The following is a 16,714-nucleotide window of genomic DNA, read 5'->3' as shown; positions in this document are numbered from 1 at the left end:
TTGCTTTATATATCCTGGTTCTTTTCTGATGTGTACATAAACATTTACAAATATATCCTTTTGCTGGATTGACACTTTTATTGCGATATAATGACCTTCTTTGTCTCTTATTACAGTCTTTGTTTTCAAACCTATTTTGTATGGGTATACCAGATTTCTTTTGGTTTCTGTTTGCATGGAACACCTTTTTCTATCCCTTTACTTTTAGTTTTTGTGTGTTCTTACATCTGAAAGTGAGTCCATTTTAGGCAACACATTTTTTTTATCCACCCTATGTCCTTGGTTTGGAGTATTTTGCCCATTTATGTTTAAAGTAATCACTGATAGATTAGTTACTATTGTTTTGTTAATTGTTTTCTGGCATTTTGTAACTCCTTTGTTCTTCTCTTGCTCTGTTCCTTTGTGATTTGAGGATTTTCTGTAGTGTAGTGGTATGCGTAGATTCCTTTATCTTTACTGTATCTACTATAGTTTTGTTTTGTGGTTACCATGAGGCTTTTCTAAACCAACTTACAACAGTCTATTTTAAGTTAATAGTTTTAGTTTGAATACCTTCTAAAGCTTTACATTTTTACTCCTCTCTCCCATCTTTTGTTTTTGATGTCACAACTTACATCTTTTTTTTTTGTCTATTAACAAATTATTGTAGTTGTTTTTAGTACTTTTGTCTTTTAACTTTCATCCTATTTTTATACGTAATTAAGCTACCCCCTGTACAACATTAAGTTATTCTGAATTTTACTCTATATTTACCTTTACCAGTGAAATTTATACTTTCGTATCTTTTCCTATTATTGATTGGTGCCCTTTTATCTCAACTTAAAGAAGTCCCTCAAACATTTCTTGTCAGGCTCTTCTAAAGGTGATGAAATCTTTTAGCTTTTGATTGCCTGAAAAAGTCTTCATCTCTCCTTCAATTCTGAAGGATGACTTTGTCAGGTAGAGTATTTTTAGTTGGCACTTTTTTTCTTCAGCAAGTTAAATATATTGTGCCATTCCCTGTAAAGTTTCTGGCCTGCAGAGTTTATTTTGAAAATTTGCTTATAGTCTTAATGGGACTTCCCTTGTACAAAACAGATTATTTTTCTCTTGGTGCTTTTAAGAGTTTCTCCTTGTCTTTAACTTTTGAGATTTTAATTATAGGATGTCTTGGTATGGGTTTCTTTGGGTCATCTTATATGGAACTCTCTGCTTCCTGGATCTGAATGTCTGTTTACTTCCTCATGTGAGGGAAATTTTCACCCTTTATTTCTGCAAATGAGTTTTCTGGCCCATTGTCTCCCTTTTCTTCTAGGACCCTTATAATATCAATGTTAGTCTACTTGGGACTGTTTCATAAATCCCTTAACCTGTCTTCATTCTTTTTTTTTTTTTTTCCTTCTTGCTGCTCTGATTGGATGTGTTCTCCTGCCCTCTGAGTTTACTGAACTTTCTCCTTCTTCATCTAGTGTCCTGTTGAACCCCTCTAGTATATTATTCAGTTCAGTTATTGTTTTCATCTCTGTGATTTCTGTTTGGTATTTTCTTACATATTTTATTTCTTTGTTGAAATTCTCACTTTGTTCATGTTTTGTTCCCCTGAGCTCAGGGAGTATCTGTAGGACTGTTCTTTTGAACTCTTTGTCCGGTAAATGACTTATTTCCAATTCACTGCAGTCTTTTTCTGAGATTTTATCTTGTTCTTTCATTTGGAACATATTCTTCTATTTGTTCTTTTTTTTTTTTTTTTTTTTTACTCTCTTTATTGGTTTCTCTACATTAGATAAAATGTCCGCCTCTCCTGGTCTTAAAGAGATGGCCTCATGTAGGTGAGTCTTACTGTTCTACCCTTCCCGTAGCTCTTGACTGCCCATCAAACCTTTGTGATTGTATTAACGGCCTACTTGGTTCTTTGTCATTCCCAGTAATTGAGGGTGTACCAAGACCTGTCAGTGTCTCAAAGGGAAGGATCTTAGTTGGCATCTATATTCAGTCTGATTGGAAGCCAGACCCCAGACAGCAGCTTTTTTTTTTTTTTTTTTAAGATTTTATTTATTTATTTGACAGAGAGAGATCACAAGTAGGCAGAGAGGCAGGCAGAGAGAGAAAGGAGGAAGCAGGCTCCCTGCTGAGCAGAGAGCCTGATGCGGGACTTGATCCCAGGATCCTGAGATCATGACCCGAGCTGAAGGCAGCAGCTTAACCCACTGAGCCACCCAGGCACCCCAGACAGCAGCTTTTAAAGTATGTACGTATACCTCTTTCAGGTAAAGAGCAGAAGATGGGCATTTCTGTTGGTTCTCTCTGCACTGAGCCCTGGGGCAACAGCTAGTGAAGAATTGTTTGTTTGCTTACCATGCCACTGAACCTGTGAACACAAGCTCTGGTAGCCTTCAGAACCAGGCTATCAAGAGATGTATCCTCTAGGGGCCAGCCACAAAAGCTGGGGTGCCAGATCTGAGCATAACCTCTGTTCTTGGAGACACTGATGACCTGGGATAGGTCATAGGGAGAATGCAAAGATGATACCCACTGATCTCACTAAGCCAACCCTTAGATGTGTATTTATTTAGAGGTTGGCCCCTCAGGCCACAGTTATGAAGATAAATTAATAGGCCTCTTCCATAGAGAGACTGGGCATCTCCGTCTGCTCTGTCTCTGCTGTGCCTTAGGGGATAGCTGATTAAGAACTGTTTCTTTATTTGTCACAGTCCTGTGGGATCCATGAATGTAGGTACTGCTGGCCTCCCAAGCTGGGAGGTCAAGGGGTGACTTTTGGGCAGTAGTCATGAAAACCTTGGTGCCCCTTGTGGCACAGGACATAGCAGCAAGTGGGGAACAAAGCAGAGGGAGAGTGCAAATGTAGCCTCCTCAGTCTTTGAAGAGTATTTCAGTGGGTCTCTAGATGTGTATTAGATTAGATGCCTGCTCTTCAGACCGAAATGTTAAGCAAATAGTCCCTGAAATGTTAAGCAAATTGTCTCTGGGCATTGTTTACTTCTAAGGAGGAGCATTTCAGCTTCTTCTATACTGGGCCCTGGAGAATAGTCACAGTGAGCCCACTATTTTTTAATTTGTTATAGCCTTGTGGATCCTGTGGATACAAGTGCTAATGGCTTTCAAAGCCAGATATTTTGGAAGCTTTTCTCTCAGGTGGGGGTCTTAAATATTGGGGTATCAGATGTGGGCTTCAAAACTTTCACTCCTCAGAAAGAAGCTCCAACTTGTGAGCTTGCTGCCAGTTGTGGGTTGATGCTCAAGGGTGGGACTTATAGCAAGATTGTGTCTCAGCCACCCCTATTCATTTTGATGTGAGATTTTTTTTCTTTGTTTTTCTTTGTTCGCCTGATATATATGAATCATTCAGTTATTTTTGAGTTTCTTCCAGGGGAAATTATTCCATATGTAGCTTTAAATAGGTGTGTCCATGGGAGGAGTGAATTCAGGACCATCCTATGTCTCTGTCTTGACCTAGGATCTTGTATATAGGATTTTAATTTTGTGTGTGTGTGTGTGTGTAAATATCTGCTTACACATGTCTTGCTCCTCCTTAGAATGTAAATAAACTCCCAATAGGGCGTGAACCTGACTTATTCACTATCCAATCCCTAGTCTTGGGCACATAGTAGGTACTTAATAAAAAATGTTTGAATAAACGAATGAATATATCCCTCCTTCTTTCAATGTTTTCATTGAGGATAGGGATGTTATCATTTATTTCTTGGTATTTCCAAGAACACAAGAAATGATTGTGATTCTGATGTTTTAGTTCATTTGGTCATTTTTATTGAGCATATACTACATGCAGACACTGGCTAAGTATTGAGGATACAACAGTGTATACAACTGAGAAAATTCTTGTATTCACAGACATTAGTGAGAGGAAATGGACAATAAATGTAATAAAAAGTAAATTATTTGATGTTTTTTGCTGCTGTTGGAATAGAATTAATATTCCTGGAGTGCCTTGGTGGCCCAGTGGGTTAAGCATCTACCTTCAGCTCAGGTCATGATCTTGGGGTCCTGGGATGGAGCCCTGCCTAGGGCTCCCTGCTTAGCGGGGAGTCTGCTTCTCCCTTTCCCTCTGCCTCTGCTCTTCACTTGTGCTCGATCTCTCTCTCTCAAATAAATAAAATATGTTTTTAAAAAAAGAATTAATATTCCTCTTTACTTCCTGTTTCTGAAGAACCAAGTGTTGAATCTCTTCTGTAATAAAATAGTAAGTGATACAAAGCCTATAACAGAAATAGGGATATGTTAATTAGCAAATGGTAACTAAAGCTCTGGAAAAGTGTGAAAAGAGAAGGACAAGAAAGAGACACGGCAAAAGGATTGTTGCTGGGGCGCCTGGGTGGCTCAGTGGGTTAAAGCCTCTGCCTTTGGCTCAGGTCATGATCCCAGGGTCCTGGGCTCGAGTCCCACATTGGGCTCTCTGCTCAGCAGGGAGCCTGCTTCCCTTTCTCTCTCTCTGCCTACTTGTGATCTCTGTCAAATAAATAAATAAAATCTTTAAAAAAAATCACTAATGCTTTAAAAAATAATAATAATAACATTGTTGCTGCAAAGCAGAGTTTCCTCCACAGCTGAGCTGCCTGCCCTCTCATTCTGCAATCTTACCCTGGCTGCTTTCACCATGTATCTGTCCTTTTCAACCTTGAAAGCCCATCATGATGTTTGCTGGCAGGGTTTTGAGTGACTGACCCTGAACTAGCTGTTGCCAGGGTATCCCTCCTTACTACTCAAAGTGGGAATAATAAATCAACCTATGTACCGTTTCCATTTCAAGACACATAAAGTGAATTCAGAGCAAGGGGAAAGAGTTAACTGCATGCTTAAAGAAAAAAAAAAGGCCTTGTGCCCTTAAAAAATACTTTTTTTGTAAATAAATACATCCTTTCATTGGATCCTTTTAAGACCACTGTGAGTTGGTTAAGGTGAGGATTATAATTCACGTGTCTATATACCCCCAGTTAACCGTTCTTTTGTCCCAGCATCCCATTTGGCTTAGCATGGTTTTTGTAGACTTAATTTTTTTAGAGCAGTTTTAGGTTCACAGCAAAATTGAATGGAAGGTACAGAGATTTCTCCTAGACCCCCTGCCACCGCACATGCACAACCTTCCTGACTATCAACATTCCCACCAGAGTGGTACAGCTGTTACAGTGGGGGAGGCTACACTGGCATATCATCACTCAAAGCCCATCGGTCACATTAGAGCTCACTCCCAGTGTTACAGATTATGTGGGTTTTGACACATGTATAATAACATGCATCCACCATTATAGTGTCTTTCAGAAGGTTTTCACCACCCTGGAAATCCTCTGTGCCTTGCCTATTCATCCCTCTGTTCTGAACTTATCACTTTGTAATAAAGTGTCATAATTTTGTTTTTGAAAATATTTTGATAGAACTATTCATTTCAACACAGTAAAGTTGCTTTCTTGGTTAAAAACTAAATATTTTTAAAGTATGTAAATTTATGGGATGACAGGGTGACTCTGTCTGTTAAGCGTCTGCTGTCAGCTCAGGTCATGATCTTGGGGTCCTGGAATCCAGCCCCACCTCAGTCTCCCTGGTCAGCAGGGAGTCTGCTTCTCCCTCTCCCTGCTGTTCCCCCTGCTTGTGTGCACATGCTCACTCTCTCTCTACACATAAATAAAATCCTTTTTAAAATAAGTATGTAAATTTAATTTGTCTTTCAAAGTAGTTTCAACTTGGATGATGAGTTACATAGTCTCCATAATGACAGTCTGCATTTAATGCAGAGAAAAACTGGTTTCCAGAAAGAAAGGAACACTCTCTGGTGTGTCTGGCCAATCAGGTCTAGAGCAGAACTAAAACCCTGTGCTCTGACTTTTGGCACTTTCTATACCAGAGACAAAGCCCACTAGGGAGACAACTAAGATCTCAAAGCTTATCACATCCCTGCCTTATTTAAAGTAGTTGTGAAAGCAGGATTCTGTCTGTATTTCTAATTCAGACATGAGAAAATGCACTAAGTAAATAATTACCTGGTAAAGAACAAAACAGACCACAAGAAGTCCAAGAAATAAAAAATCAGGTAGGCAAATGAAGACCTGCCTGGAGAGTATGCACTCTTGAGGTGGTAGTTTGTACCTCAAAGGAGTACTGTGCTTTTAGAGAGGACTGTATAAAATGTTAAGTCGGAGAAGAATAGCATCTTCACTGACAAATGTTTGATGGTATTTTGCAACTGAAATTAGTTTCATTTGCATATTTCTGCGACATGGTACATCTGTTTATCCAGCAAAATGTGTCTAGGTCCTGATCAACTACATAGTAAACTTGTCTAATATGGCAATTAACCATTCTGTAGTATCGCCCGCATGTAAGTTTAATATAGTGTTAGTATCCTAAAGATTGAAGTGACTCCTAACTTTTCCATAGCAAATCAGAAGTACATTATTTCAAAAAGGGACAGGTTTTCATAAACACCAATTTCTCCTCATACTCATTTTAAGATGTAGTATTTAAAATACATCCTGATGTAAAAGCACATAGTTACCCCACGTCAGTTGGGAGTGATTACTCCCGTGTAAAATCTAGCTTGCAAGGGGCAGGATAAATGATCAACGTGTGGAAGGAAATGGCAAATAATACAGAATAGTGTGTGGAGTTGACATTTCTCCTTCAGGCATTTTTTTTTTTTTTTTTTTTTAGATTACCTAAATTGAATTTTTTTTATTTTTTAATATTTTTATAACCATATAATGTATTATTAGCCCCAGGGGTACAGGTCTGTGAATCGCCAGGTTTACACACTTCACAGCACTCACCATAGCACATACCCTCCCCAGTGTCCATAATCCTTCAGGCATTTTTAAGATGCGTTGCGTTAGGTGCTATCCTGGGTGATAGGATGTTCAGGTGTTTTTCTTGATTTACAAATGGTGTGAATATGTTTTTATTTTGTTTCTTTATTTTCGCCAGGCCTCTCTATCCGGAGCGTGTGCTGGAAGGCAGACCGCCTGCTAGCAGGGACCCAGGACAGTGAGATATTTGAAGTGATCGTGCGCGAAAGAGACAAGCCGATGCTGATCCTGCAAGGCCACTGTGAGGGGGAGCTCTGGGCGCTGGCCCTGCACCCCAAGAAGCCACTAGCTGTGACAGGCAGTGACGACCGTTCTGTCAGGTGAGGCCCTGGCAATGATGGCTAGCCTCTCCTTGGCTGCCTTGGGATAACAGATTTATTTTGCCCAAATTTGCATGTTACTCAAAAGAAGGATAAACCACAGTACAGAACCACATAGGTTTCAAGTAGAATGTTGAGACATTTAGCTCAACAACGCTTGGCTTCTTAGCATTTTGTTGTTGCTCTCTTTCTTTGGCTCCATCTTAAGTCACGAAAATGCTCTGCAGAGTGAAAATACACTGCTACTAGTTAGACTCCTGGTTCTCTTTCAGTTGACGGTGAGCTAAGGGCATCTCTTTGTGGTAAGATCATACTTCCCCCTCATGTGTTGGGTCTTCCTCAGGGGACTGCGCACAGCATTTTACACTTTTGTTATAGACATTCATCTCCACTGGTGAATTCATGAGTTTGTCTTCATCAAAACTTAAATTCTAATTTTCAAAGTTGTCTTCAGTGTGAGGAAACAACTATTTCTTTGCAAATTCTCAGATGGAATTTTGAACATTGTCCTCAAATGAAAGGAAAGCACTGGTTCCTAAGAAGACAGGAAATTTTATTAGGGCCTCAAAGATTCTTGCTGTGGATCGTTTGTGGGTTTTTTTTTTTTTGTTTTTTGTTGTTGTTTTGTTTTGTTTTTTGAGAGCACAGCATTATGTAAAATGAACAAAATGAGCATACTTTGAATGTCTCTGTGACTGTTGAAGGGCTAAACATAGGAATTAGATGTGTGTGAGGAAGGCTGTTCCACTGACTTGAGTATTTCTGTATTTGCTGCTGACCTTTAAATGTGCCCCATGACAAGCAGGCCGAAGAGTGCGTGCTAGTGGGTGAGACAGGCTGCTGGATCAACTGGTTGATTGATTACTGCTTCTGGGCTCTAATATCTAAATTAGACCATTGTAGACTAGATTGGAGGCTCCTGCTTCTCCCCTGCTCTGGTTCTTCATGTCTATGAATCTGACCAAGGCACAGTATACTCATTAGTGGCATGTAAATCCAGAAGTAAATCCATTTTGTGATCTCTATCAAGCACTGAAGCCCCATCAATCTAAAATCAGTAAACACACACTTGTGTCTCCATGTGGCATACATGTTTATTTGGTTTAAGTTTCTCTTTCCTCAACCAAGCCCTCTTCTCTGCCTTTTCCTTTCTTGACTCCGGACCTTCCCTGAGCAGGCAAAATGATGCCACCAAGTTACTCGAGCACCTGAGATACTCGATTTATACTCATCCTATAGAAATGATTTCAAGAAAGTCTTTGGCTTTTGTTTTTTGACAACTTTGTTGCATCTGAGAAATGCAGACATCTCCAAGGAGGCCCGACTGTCAGAAAGTCTTCTTCCCCTTAACCATGAATTTGGCTAAAATTAGAAATGTTCTTTTACACTGATTGTTGAAACTTTAGAGACTAAGTCCTAATTTCTTGAGAAAGATGAGCTGAGTGACTTTATAAGAATGGTACAGTCTACTGGGGAGTGATAGTTTCTGCATGCTAGTAAAGCAAAGCTTACATTGCTTTAAATAGTACAAGGCTAAAAGCAGCGTGAGATTATGAATAATGGACGAGGTATTGCAAGACTACCATGAGCTTTAGGCTGTTGCATGCAGGCTGCCTCCGGGATCAGTGAGCTCTTCGCCGTGCAGCTCTTCATTTTAAGGAGCTTGCCTCCATGCGTCCTGATGGCAGGGCCCACTTAGAGAAACTGCATCACGTCTGACTTATTGGTACCTCTAGATGCTCGGTCCCGCTGGAAGATCCTGTTATTTGTGTGTTTAAAGAAGACAGTCTTAGGACCACGAACAGATAGAGGTCAGCTACCCCAACTACAACTAGCATAAACATTTATTTGTATCTTCAAAGGTTTAGTTCATGTTCACTCAGTCTGAGGTGCTATACCTGTTGCCCGACCTCCATTTCTCCCCAGCAGCAGTGTCCATCAGCCAGGGGTACTGTGAAGCATCTGCCCCGAGTAAGGATGGTGGACCTGTCTGCAGTGGGGTGCCCAGGGGACTTGTGAGGAATGACAGTGGATGACTGGAGACAACCAACTATGGGAGCATCCCGGGCAGGGGCAGGGTGTCTTCTGATCCTCTCCATCTCAGACAGGTTCTCTTTCCAGGGAGGCCAACAAAAGTAAGTAAGGCGTGTTTCGATCTAAAGCTGCTTAAATAACACAGTTACTAGAAAGGTACTCATATATTTTTTAAACAAACTAACAATAATAACATCCAATAGTACTTCTTTTTCCCTAAGTGTTATTAACAACCATTGGTATAAATAAAGAACGATTTTTAATTTCCAAAAAGAATAGCAAGATTTTGTGTGAAGGAGTGTTTAAAATGTCCTTATTCTATTAATCTCAAAATCTCTGGAAAGGTTACCTCATTTTAGAATTCTTGCTGGGTATTTCATATGGTGCCACTGACCCAGCAACAAACTCAACACCTTCCCAGATTGCCAGACCTGCAGCGAGGAAGGACTGGTGTGAAGTTGGTACGTCCTCTGCTGTCATCACCACCAGAGTGGTGAACAGGCCTTGCAACCGAGGCCTGCCACCGTGAGAAGTGGGGTTTGTTTTCAACTTTTTTCTTGTGCATAGGCTGTGGAGCCTGGCCGACCACGCCTTGATCGCCCGCTGTAACATGGAGGAAGCAGTTCGCAGTGTGGCCTTCAGCCCCGATGGATCTCAGCTGGCCCTGGGCATGAAGGATGGCTCTTTCATTGTGCTCCGAGTCAGGCACGTATCAATACGGAAAATGATGTCAGAAATGCTCCCTTGTTGAAACTAGTTCTCCTGTCCAGGGTGTATGCCAGGACTTCGGGAAAAAGGCATTTAAATAAATCTTTCAAATAGGAAAACTCTAGATACACAGTCCCCTAACTGTATTTCCCAAGTTCAAACACTGAAAATCCACCGCTCTTGGGTAACTCATTTGGCAGGATGTTGTGACTCAGTGAACTGATTTGTGACTGTTTATTGCCTATTAATCTCTTAATAGGAATAATTATCATGTGATTTGCAACAAAAATATTAATTTTTGTTTAATACGGGGTGCTGCCCTAACTCCTACTGGGGATGTTACATAATATATTGTACGTGAACCTTTCTAAAATCTGGTGAATAATAAGCTCCCAAGCTCATCTGGTCCCAAGGGGCTATGGGCTTTTAGGAAGCCAAGAAATGAGAAAGCAGTCTCCAGCCCTGCCAGATTTTTAGAGGTGAGCTTGAGTAAAAGATTTCTTTCATCTATAATGAAAAATTAAATGGAATATTTCATATTTATTAACATCCTGTATTTACTGGACAAAAATGATGACTCACACTTGTAAATTCTCGAAACACACTCGGTTTTCTGGCTTACACAATTTGTGATTATAGAAAGAAAATGCAGCTGTAAATTAGATACTTCATGTTTTGCACATAGAAGATTCTATATAGCTTTGAGAAATGATCTTGGCACGGTTTATTACACTGAATTCTCATTTACCAGCCACACACAACTTATTACTGAGTTGGTGGGCAACATTTTCTTTCTCTGCTAAGTGATGTGTGAAAAGATGGCTAATTACCAGATCTTTTCTTGTTTGAATTTCTTTTGATGGATTTCCCAAGCCAAAAAAGCCTTAAAAACCCCCAAACCCTGTTTGATGACACCCGTTTGATGATATTATAGTAAATTATATCATGTAGTATATACACAGTGTATAGTATATGTATAATAAATGATAGTGCTATTAATAAGTAATAGCAGGTGAGGGGAATTATCATGTGGAAGCTAATATTTGCCATTATTTGTGCACTGATTTCGTTGGGAGTAGAAGATGTTGGTACTGGCACAGGGGACCTGCTAGTCAGAATTCTGTCATATGGTGACAACTTTCAAATGAGAGCAGCAGTTCTTACCAGAATCTGATCAGAAGGGATACAAAATCTGGGTGATCTGATAAATGAATTGTTGAGCTTTCATGGTGAAAATTAAATAATTATATAAGAATTTAGTATTTAAAAAAGTAACCTTGACATAGTTTACTTTTCTCTGGGATGTGTTTTTTAAATAATTTTACAAACCCCAATTTAAGGCAAAAATTTTAGGGGAAAATAATACCTAATTAACCATGAAAGAAAATGGGCATTTCATTAAATATTTTTGTTGTTTTATTTTGGAAGCCCCAGATATTTCAAATATTGGTCAATTTTGCCTAAAAGGGGCAGAAACTAAAGAGTATTTTATATCTTTTTTCAAAAGTTAAGTCTTTAATTCTTATAGGTGTTCTCTCCCTTTTGAAACCATTTTTTCTCTGACATACAAATTTTGAGACATGGCTTGGTTTTCCTATTTCTTGATTTGCTGCTTATCACTTTTTATTGCTGCTTTTTATTCTTATAGAGATATGACAGAAGTGGTTCATATCAAAGATCGAAAAGAAGTCATTCATGAAATGAAATTTTCTCCAGATGGCTCTTACCTCGCGGTGGGATCCAATGATGGCCCAGTGGACGTGTATGCCGTGGCCCAGCGATACAAGAAGATTGGAGAATGCAGCAAGTCCCTTAGTTTCATCACACACATTGACTGGTCTTTGGATAGCAAATACTTGCAGACTAATGACGGTGCAGGAGAACGCCTGTTCTACAAGATGCCATGTAAGTCTTGCAGGCACTGGATGTTTGTGCAAATCGAAACTCTGAACCACATACAGTAAATACAGAAGAACGTCATCATGGTCTTAGAGCAAGGAATGTTCTCAGAAACACGACCACCCCCCCACCACCACCAAATCTCAAACTCTCAAAGAAAAGATTGATAAATTGGAACATATTAACATAAAAAAATCACTGCACAATGAAAGAGATCATGAAAAGACAAGGCACAGACTGGACAGAAGTATTTGTAGTGGTTATGATGGGCAAAGGATGTAGAGCTAGAAGTTATAAAGAATGCCTAAAGATAACTGGAAGGAAAGATATCTTAGAAAAATGCCCCCAAATGCTAAACATTTGAGGATTGCTGTCCTCATTTGCTATAATGGTTTTAGTCCAAAATTTGTGCTCTTCACAATTGGAAGCCTTTATGATATCATTTGGTGAAACATGCTGATTGAGATTTAGAAAGTACAATTTTTATTTGTCACCTCCACTATCTCTCTTAGAAGAGTTTCATGAGACTTCTATTACATTTAGTGACATGTAGTTTGTAATACTAAAATGGCAGGAATAAAAGACAAATTTCTGTATTGTAATCTTTGACTAATTTTTTAAAATTTTTAATTTTTTTATAAACATATAATATAGTTTTATCCCCAGGGGTACAGGTCTGTGAATCGCCAGGTTTACACACTTCACAGCACTCACCAAAGCACATACCCTCCTCAATGTCCATAACCCCACCCCCCTTCTCACAACCCCCCTCCCCCCAGCAACCCTCAGTTTGTTTTGAGAGATTAAGAGTCACTTACGGTTTGTCTCCCTCCCAATCCCATCTTGTTTCATTGATTCTTCTCCTATGCCCTTAACCCCCCACGTTGCATCTCCACTTCCTCATATCAGGGAGATCATATGATAGTTGTCTTTCTCCGCTTGACTTATTTCGCTAAGCATGATACCCTCTAGTTCCATCCACATCATCGCAAATGGCAAGATTTCATTTCTTTTGATGGCTGCATAGTATTCCATTGTGTGTATATATATACCACATCTTCTTGATCTATTCATCTGTTGATGGACATCTAGGTTCTTTCCATTGTTTGGCTATTGTAGACATTGCTGCTATAAACATTCGGGTGCACGTGCCCCTTCGGATCACTATGCTTGTATCTTTAGGATAAATACCCAGTAGTGCTATTGCTCGGTCATAGGGTAGTTCTCTTTTCAACATTTTGAAGAACCTCCATGTTGTTTTCCAGAGTGGTTGCACCAGCTTGCATTCCCACCAACAGTGTAGGAGGGTTCCCCTTTCTCTGCCAGCATCTGTCATTTCCTGACTTGTTAATTTTAGCCATTCTGACTGGTGTGAGGTGATATCGCATTGTGGTTTTGATTTGTATTTCCCTGATGCCGAGTGATATGGAGCCCTTTTTCATGTGTCTGTTGGCCATCTGGATGTCTTCTTTGCAGAAATGTCTGTTCATGTCTTCTGTCCATTTCTTGATTGGATTATTTGTTCTTTGGGTGTTGAGTTTGCTAAGTTCTTTATAGATTTTGGACACTAGCCCTTTATCTGATATGTCGTTTGCAAATATCTTCTCCCATTCTGTCAGTTGTCTTTTGGTTTTGTTAACTGTTTCCTTTGCTGTGCAAAAGCTTTTGATTTTTATAAAATCCCAATAGTTCATTTTTGCCCTTGCTTCCCTTGCCTTTGGCGATGTTCCTAGGAAGAAGTTGCTGTGGCTGAGGTGGAAGAGGTTGCTGCCTGTGTTCTTCTAAAGGATTTTGATGGATTCCTTTCTCACACTGAGGTCCTTCATCCATTTTGAGTCTATTTTCGTGTGCAGTGTAAGGAAATGGTCCAATTTCATTTTTCTGCATGTGGCTGTCCAATTTTCCCAATGCCATTTATTGAAGAGGCTGTCTTTTTTCCATTGGACATTCTTTCCTGCTTTGTCAAAGATGAGTTGACCATAGAGTTGAGGGTCTATTTCTGGGCTTTCTATTCTATTTCAATTTCCATTGATCTATGTTTCTGTTTTTGTGCCAGTACCATGCTGTTTTGATGATGACTGCTTTGTAAGAGAGCTTAAAGTCCAGAATTGTGATGCCACCAACTTTGGCTTTCTTTTTTCAATATTCTTTTGGCTATTCGAGGTTTTTTCTGGTTCCATATAAATTTTAGGATTATTTGTTCTATTTCTTTGAAAAAGATGGATGGTACTTTGATAGGAATTGCATTAAATGTGTAGATTGCTTTTGGTAGCATAGACATTTTCACAATATTTATTCTTCCAATCCAGGAGCATGGAACATTTTTCCATTTCTTTGTGTCTTCCTCAATTTCTTTCATGAGTACTTTATAGTTTTCTGAGTATAGATTCTTTGCCTCTTTGGTTAGGTTTATTCCTAGGTATCTTATGGTTTTGGGCGCAATTGAAAATGGGATTGACTCTTTAATTTCTCTTTCTTCTCACTAGTTATTGGTGTAGAGAAATGCAACTGATTTCTGTGCATTGATTTTATATCCTGACACTTTACTGAATTCCTATACAAGTTCTAGCAGTTTTGGAGTGGAGCCTTTTGGGTTTTCCACATATAGTATCATATCATCTGCAAAGAGTGATAGTTTGACTTCTTCTTTGCCTATTTGGATGCCTTTAATTTCCTTTTGTTGTCTGATTGCTGTGGCTAGGACTTCTAGTACTATGTTGAATAGCAGTGGTGGTAATGGACATCCCTTCCCTGTTCCTGACCTTAGCAGAAAAGCTTTCAGTTTTTCTCCATTGAGAATGATATTTGCGGTGGGTTTTTCATAGATGGCTTTGATGATATTGAGGTATGTGCCCTCTATCCCTACACTTTGAAGAGTTTTGATCAGGAAGGGATGCTGTACTTTGTCAAATGCTTTTTCAGCATCTATTGAGAGTATCATATGGTTCTTGTTCTTACTTTTATTGATGTGTTGTATCACATTGACTGATTTGCGGATGTTGAACCAACCTTGCAGCCCTGGAATAAATCCCACTTGGTCGTGGTGAATAATCTTTTTAATGTACTGTTGAATCCTATTGGCTAGTATTTTGTTGAGTATTTTCGCATCTGTGTTCATCAAGGATATCGGTCTATAGCTCTCTTTTTTGGTGGGATCCTTGTCTGGTTTTGGGATCAAGGTGATGCTGGCCTCATAAAATGAGTTTGGAAGTTTTCCTTCCATTTCTATTTTTTGGAACAGTTTCAGGAGAATAGGAATTAGTTCTTCTTTAAATGTTTGGTAGAATTCCCCCGGGAAGCCGTCTGGCCCTGGGCTTTTGTTTGTTTGGAGATTTTTAATGACTGTTTCAATCTCCTTACTGGTTATGGGTCTGTTCAGGCTTTCTATTTCTTCCTGGTTCAGTTGTGGTAGTTTATATGTTTCTAGGAATGCATCCATTTCTTCCAGATTGTCAAATTTATTGCCGTAGAGTTGCTCATAGTATGTTCTTATAATAGTTTGTATTTCTTTGGTGTTAGTTGTGATCTCTCCTCTTTCATTCATGATTTTATTTATTTGGGTCCTTTCTCTTTTCTTTTTGATAAGTCGGGCCAGGGGTTTATCAATTTTATTAATTCTTTCAAAGAACCAGCTCCTAGTTTCGTTGATTTGTTCTATTGTTTTTTTGGTTTCTATTTCATTGATTTCTGCTCTGATCTTTATGATTTCTCTTCTCCTGCTGGGCTTAGGGTTTCTTTCTTGTTCTTTCTCCAGCTCCTTTAGGTGTAGGGTTAGGTTGTGTACCTGAGACCTTTCTTGTTTCTTGAGAAAGGCTTGTACCGCTATATATTTTCCTCTCAGGACTGCCTTTGTTGTGTCCCACAGATTTTGAACCGTTGTATTTTCATTATCATTTGTTTCCATGATTTTTTTCAATTCTTCTTTAATTTCCCGGTTGACCCATTCATTCTTTAGAAGGATACTGTTTAGTCTCCATGTATTTGGGTTCTTTCCAAACTTCCTTTTGTGGTTGAGTTCTAGCTTTAGAGCATTGTGGTCTGAAAATATGCAGGGAATGATCCCAATCTTTTGATACCGGTTGAGTCCTGATTTAGGACCGAGGATGTGATCTATTCTGGAGAATGTTCCATGTGCACTAGAGAAGAATGTGTATTCTGTTGCTTTGGGATGAAATATTCTGAATATATCTGTGATGTCCATCTGGTCCAGTGTGTCATTTAAGGCCTTTATTTCCTTGCTGATCTTTTGCTTGGATGACCTGTCCATTTCAGTGAGGGGAGTGTTAAAGTCCCCTACTATTATTGTATTATTGTTGATGTGTTTCTTTGATTTTGTTATTAATTGGTTTATATAGTTGGCTGCTCCCACATTGGGGGCATAGATATTTAAAATTGTTAAATCTTCTTGTTGGACAGACCCTTTGAGTATGATATAGTGTCCTTCCTCATCTCTTATTATAGTCTTTGGCTTAAAATCTAATTGATCTGATATAAGGATTGCCACTCCTGCTTTCTTCTGATGTCCATTAGCATGGTAAATTCTTTTCCACCCCCTCACTTTAAATCTGGAGGTGTCTTCGGGCTTAAAATGAGTTTCTTGGAGGCAACATATAGATGGGTTTTGTTTTTTTATCCATTCTGATACCCTGTGTCTTTTGACAGGGGCATTTAGCCCATTCACATTCAGGGTAACTATTGAGAGATATGAATTTAGTGCCATTGTATTGCCTGTAAGGTGACTGTTACTGTATATGGTCTCTGTTCCTTTCTGATCTACCACTTGTAGGCTCTCTCTTTGCTTAGAGGACCCCTTTCAATATTTCCTGTAGAGCTGGTTTGGTGTTTGCAAATTCTTTCAGTTTTTGTTTGTCCTGGAAGCTTTTAATCTCTCCTTCTATTTTCAATGATAGCCTAGCTGGATATAGTATTCTTGGCTGCATG

The 16,714-nt window shown here is 39.2% G+C and overlaps 1 protein-coding gene across 1 annotated transcript in view; it reads left to right on the top strand.

The window, feature by feature from the left end:
- Positions 1-16,714, top strand: part of EML6 (EMAP like 6) — a 274,904-nt gene that overhangs the window by 146,529 nt on the left and 111,661 nt on the right. The window contains exons 8-10 of the mRNA XM_059406072.1: positions 6,931-7,132; positions 9,734-9,871; positions 11,523-11,779. Of these exons, the coding sequence (XP_059262055.1) occupies positions 6,931-7,132; positions 9,734-9,871; positions 11,523-11,779 (597 nt within the window). The remainder of the gene's footprint in view (positions 1-6,930; positions 7,133-9,733; positions 9,872-11,522; positions 11,780-16,714) is intronic.

The sequence above is a fragment of the Mustela nigripes genome, chromosome 7, assembly GCF_022355385.1.
Source record: "Mustela nigripes isolate SB6536 chromosome 7, MUSNIG.SB6536, whole genome shotgun sequence".
NCBI lineage: Eukaryota > Metazoa > Chordata > Mammalia > Carnivora > Mustelidae > Mustela > Mustela nigripes.
This window is presented reverse-complemented; position numbering and strand designations above follow the sequence as displayed.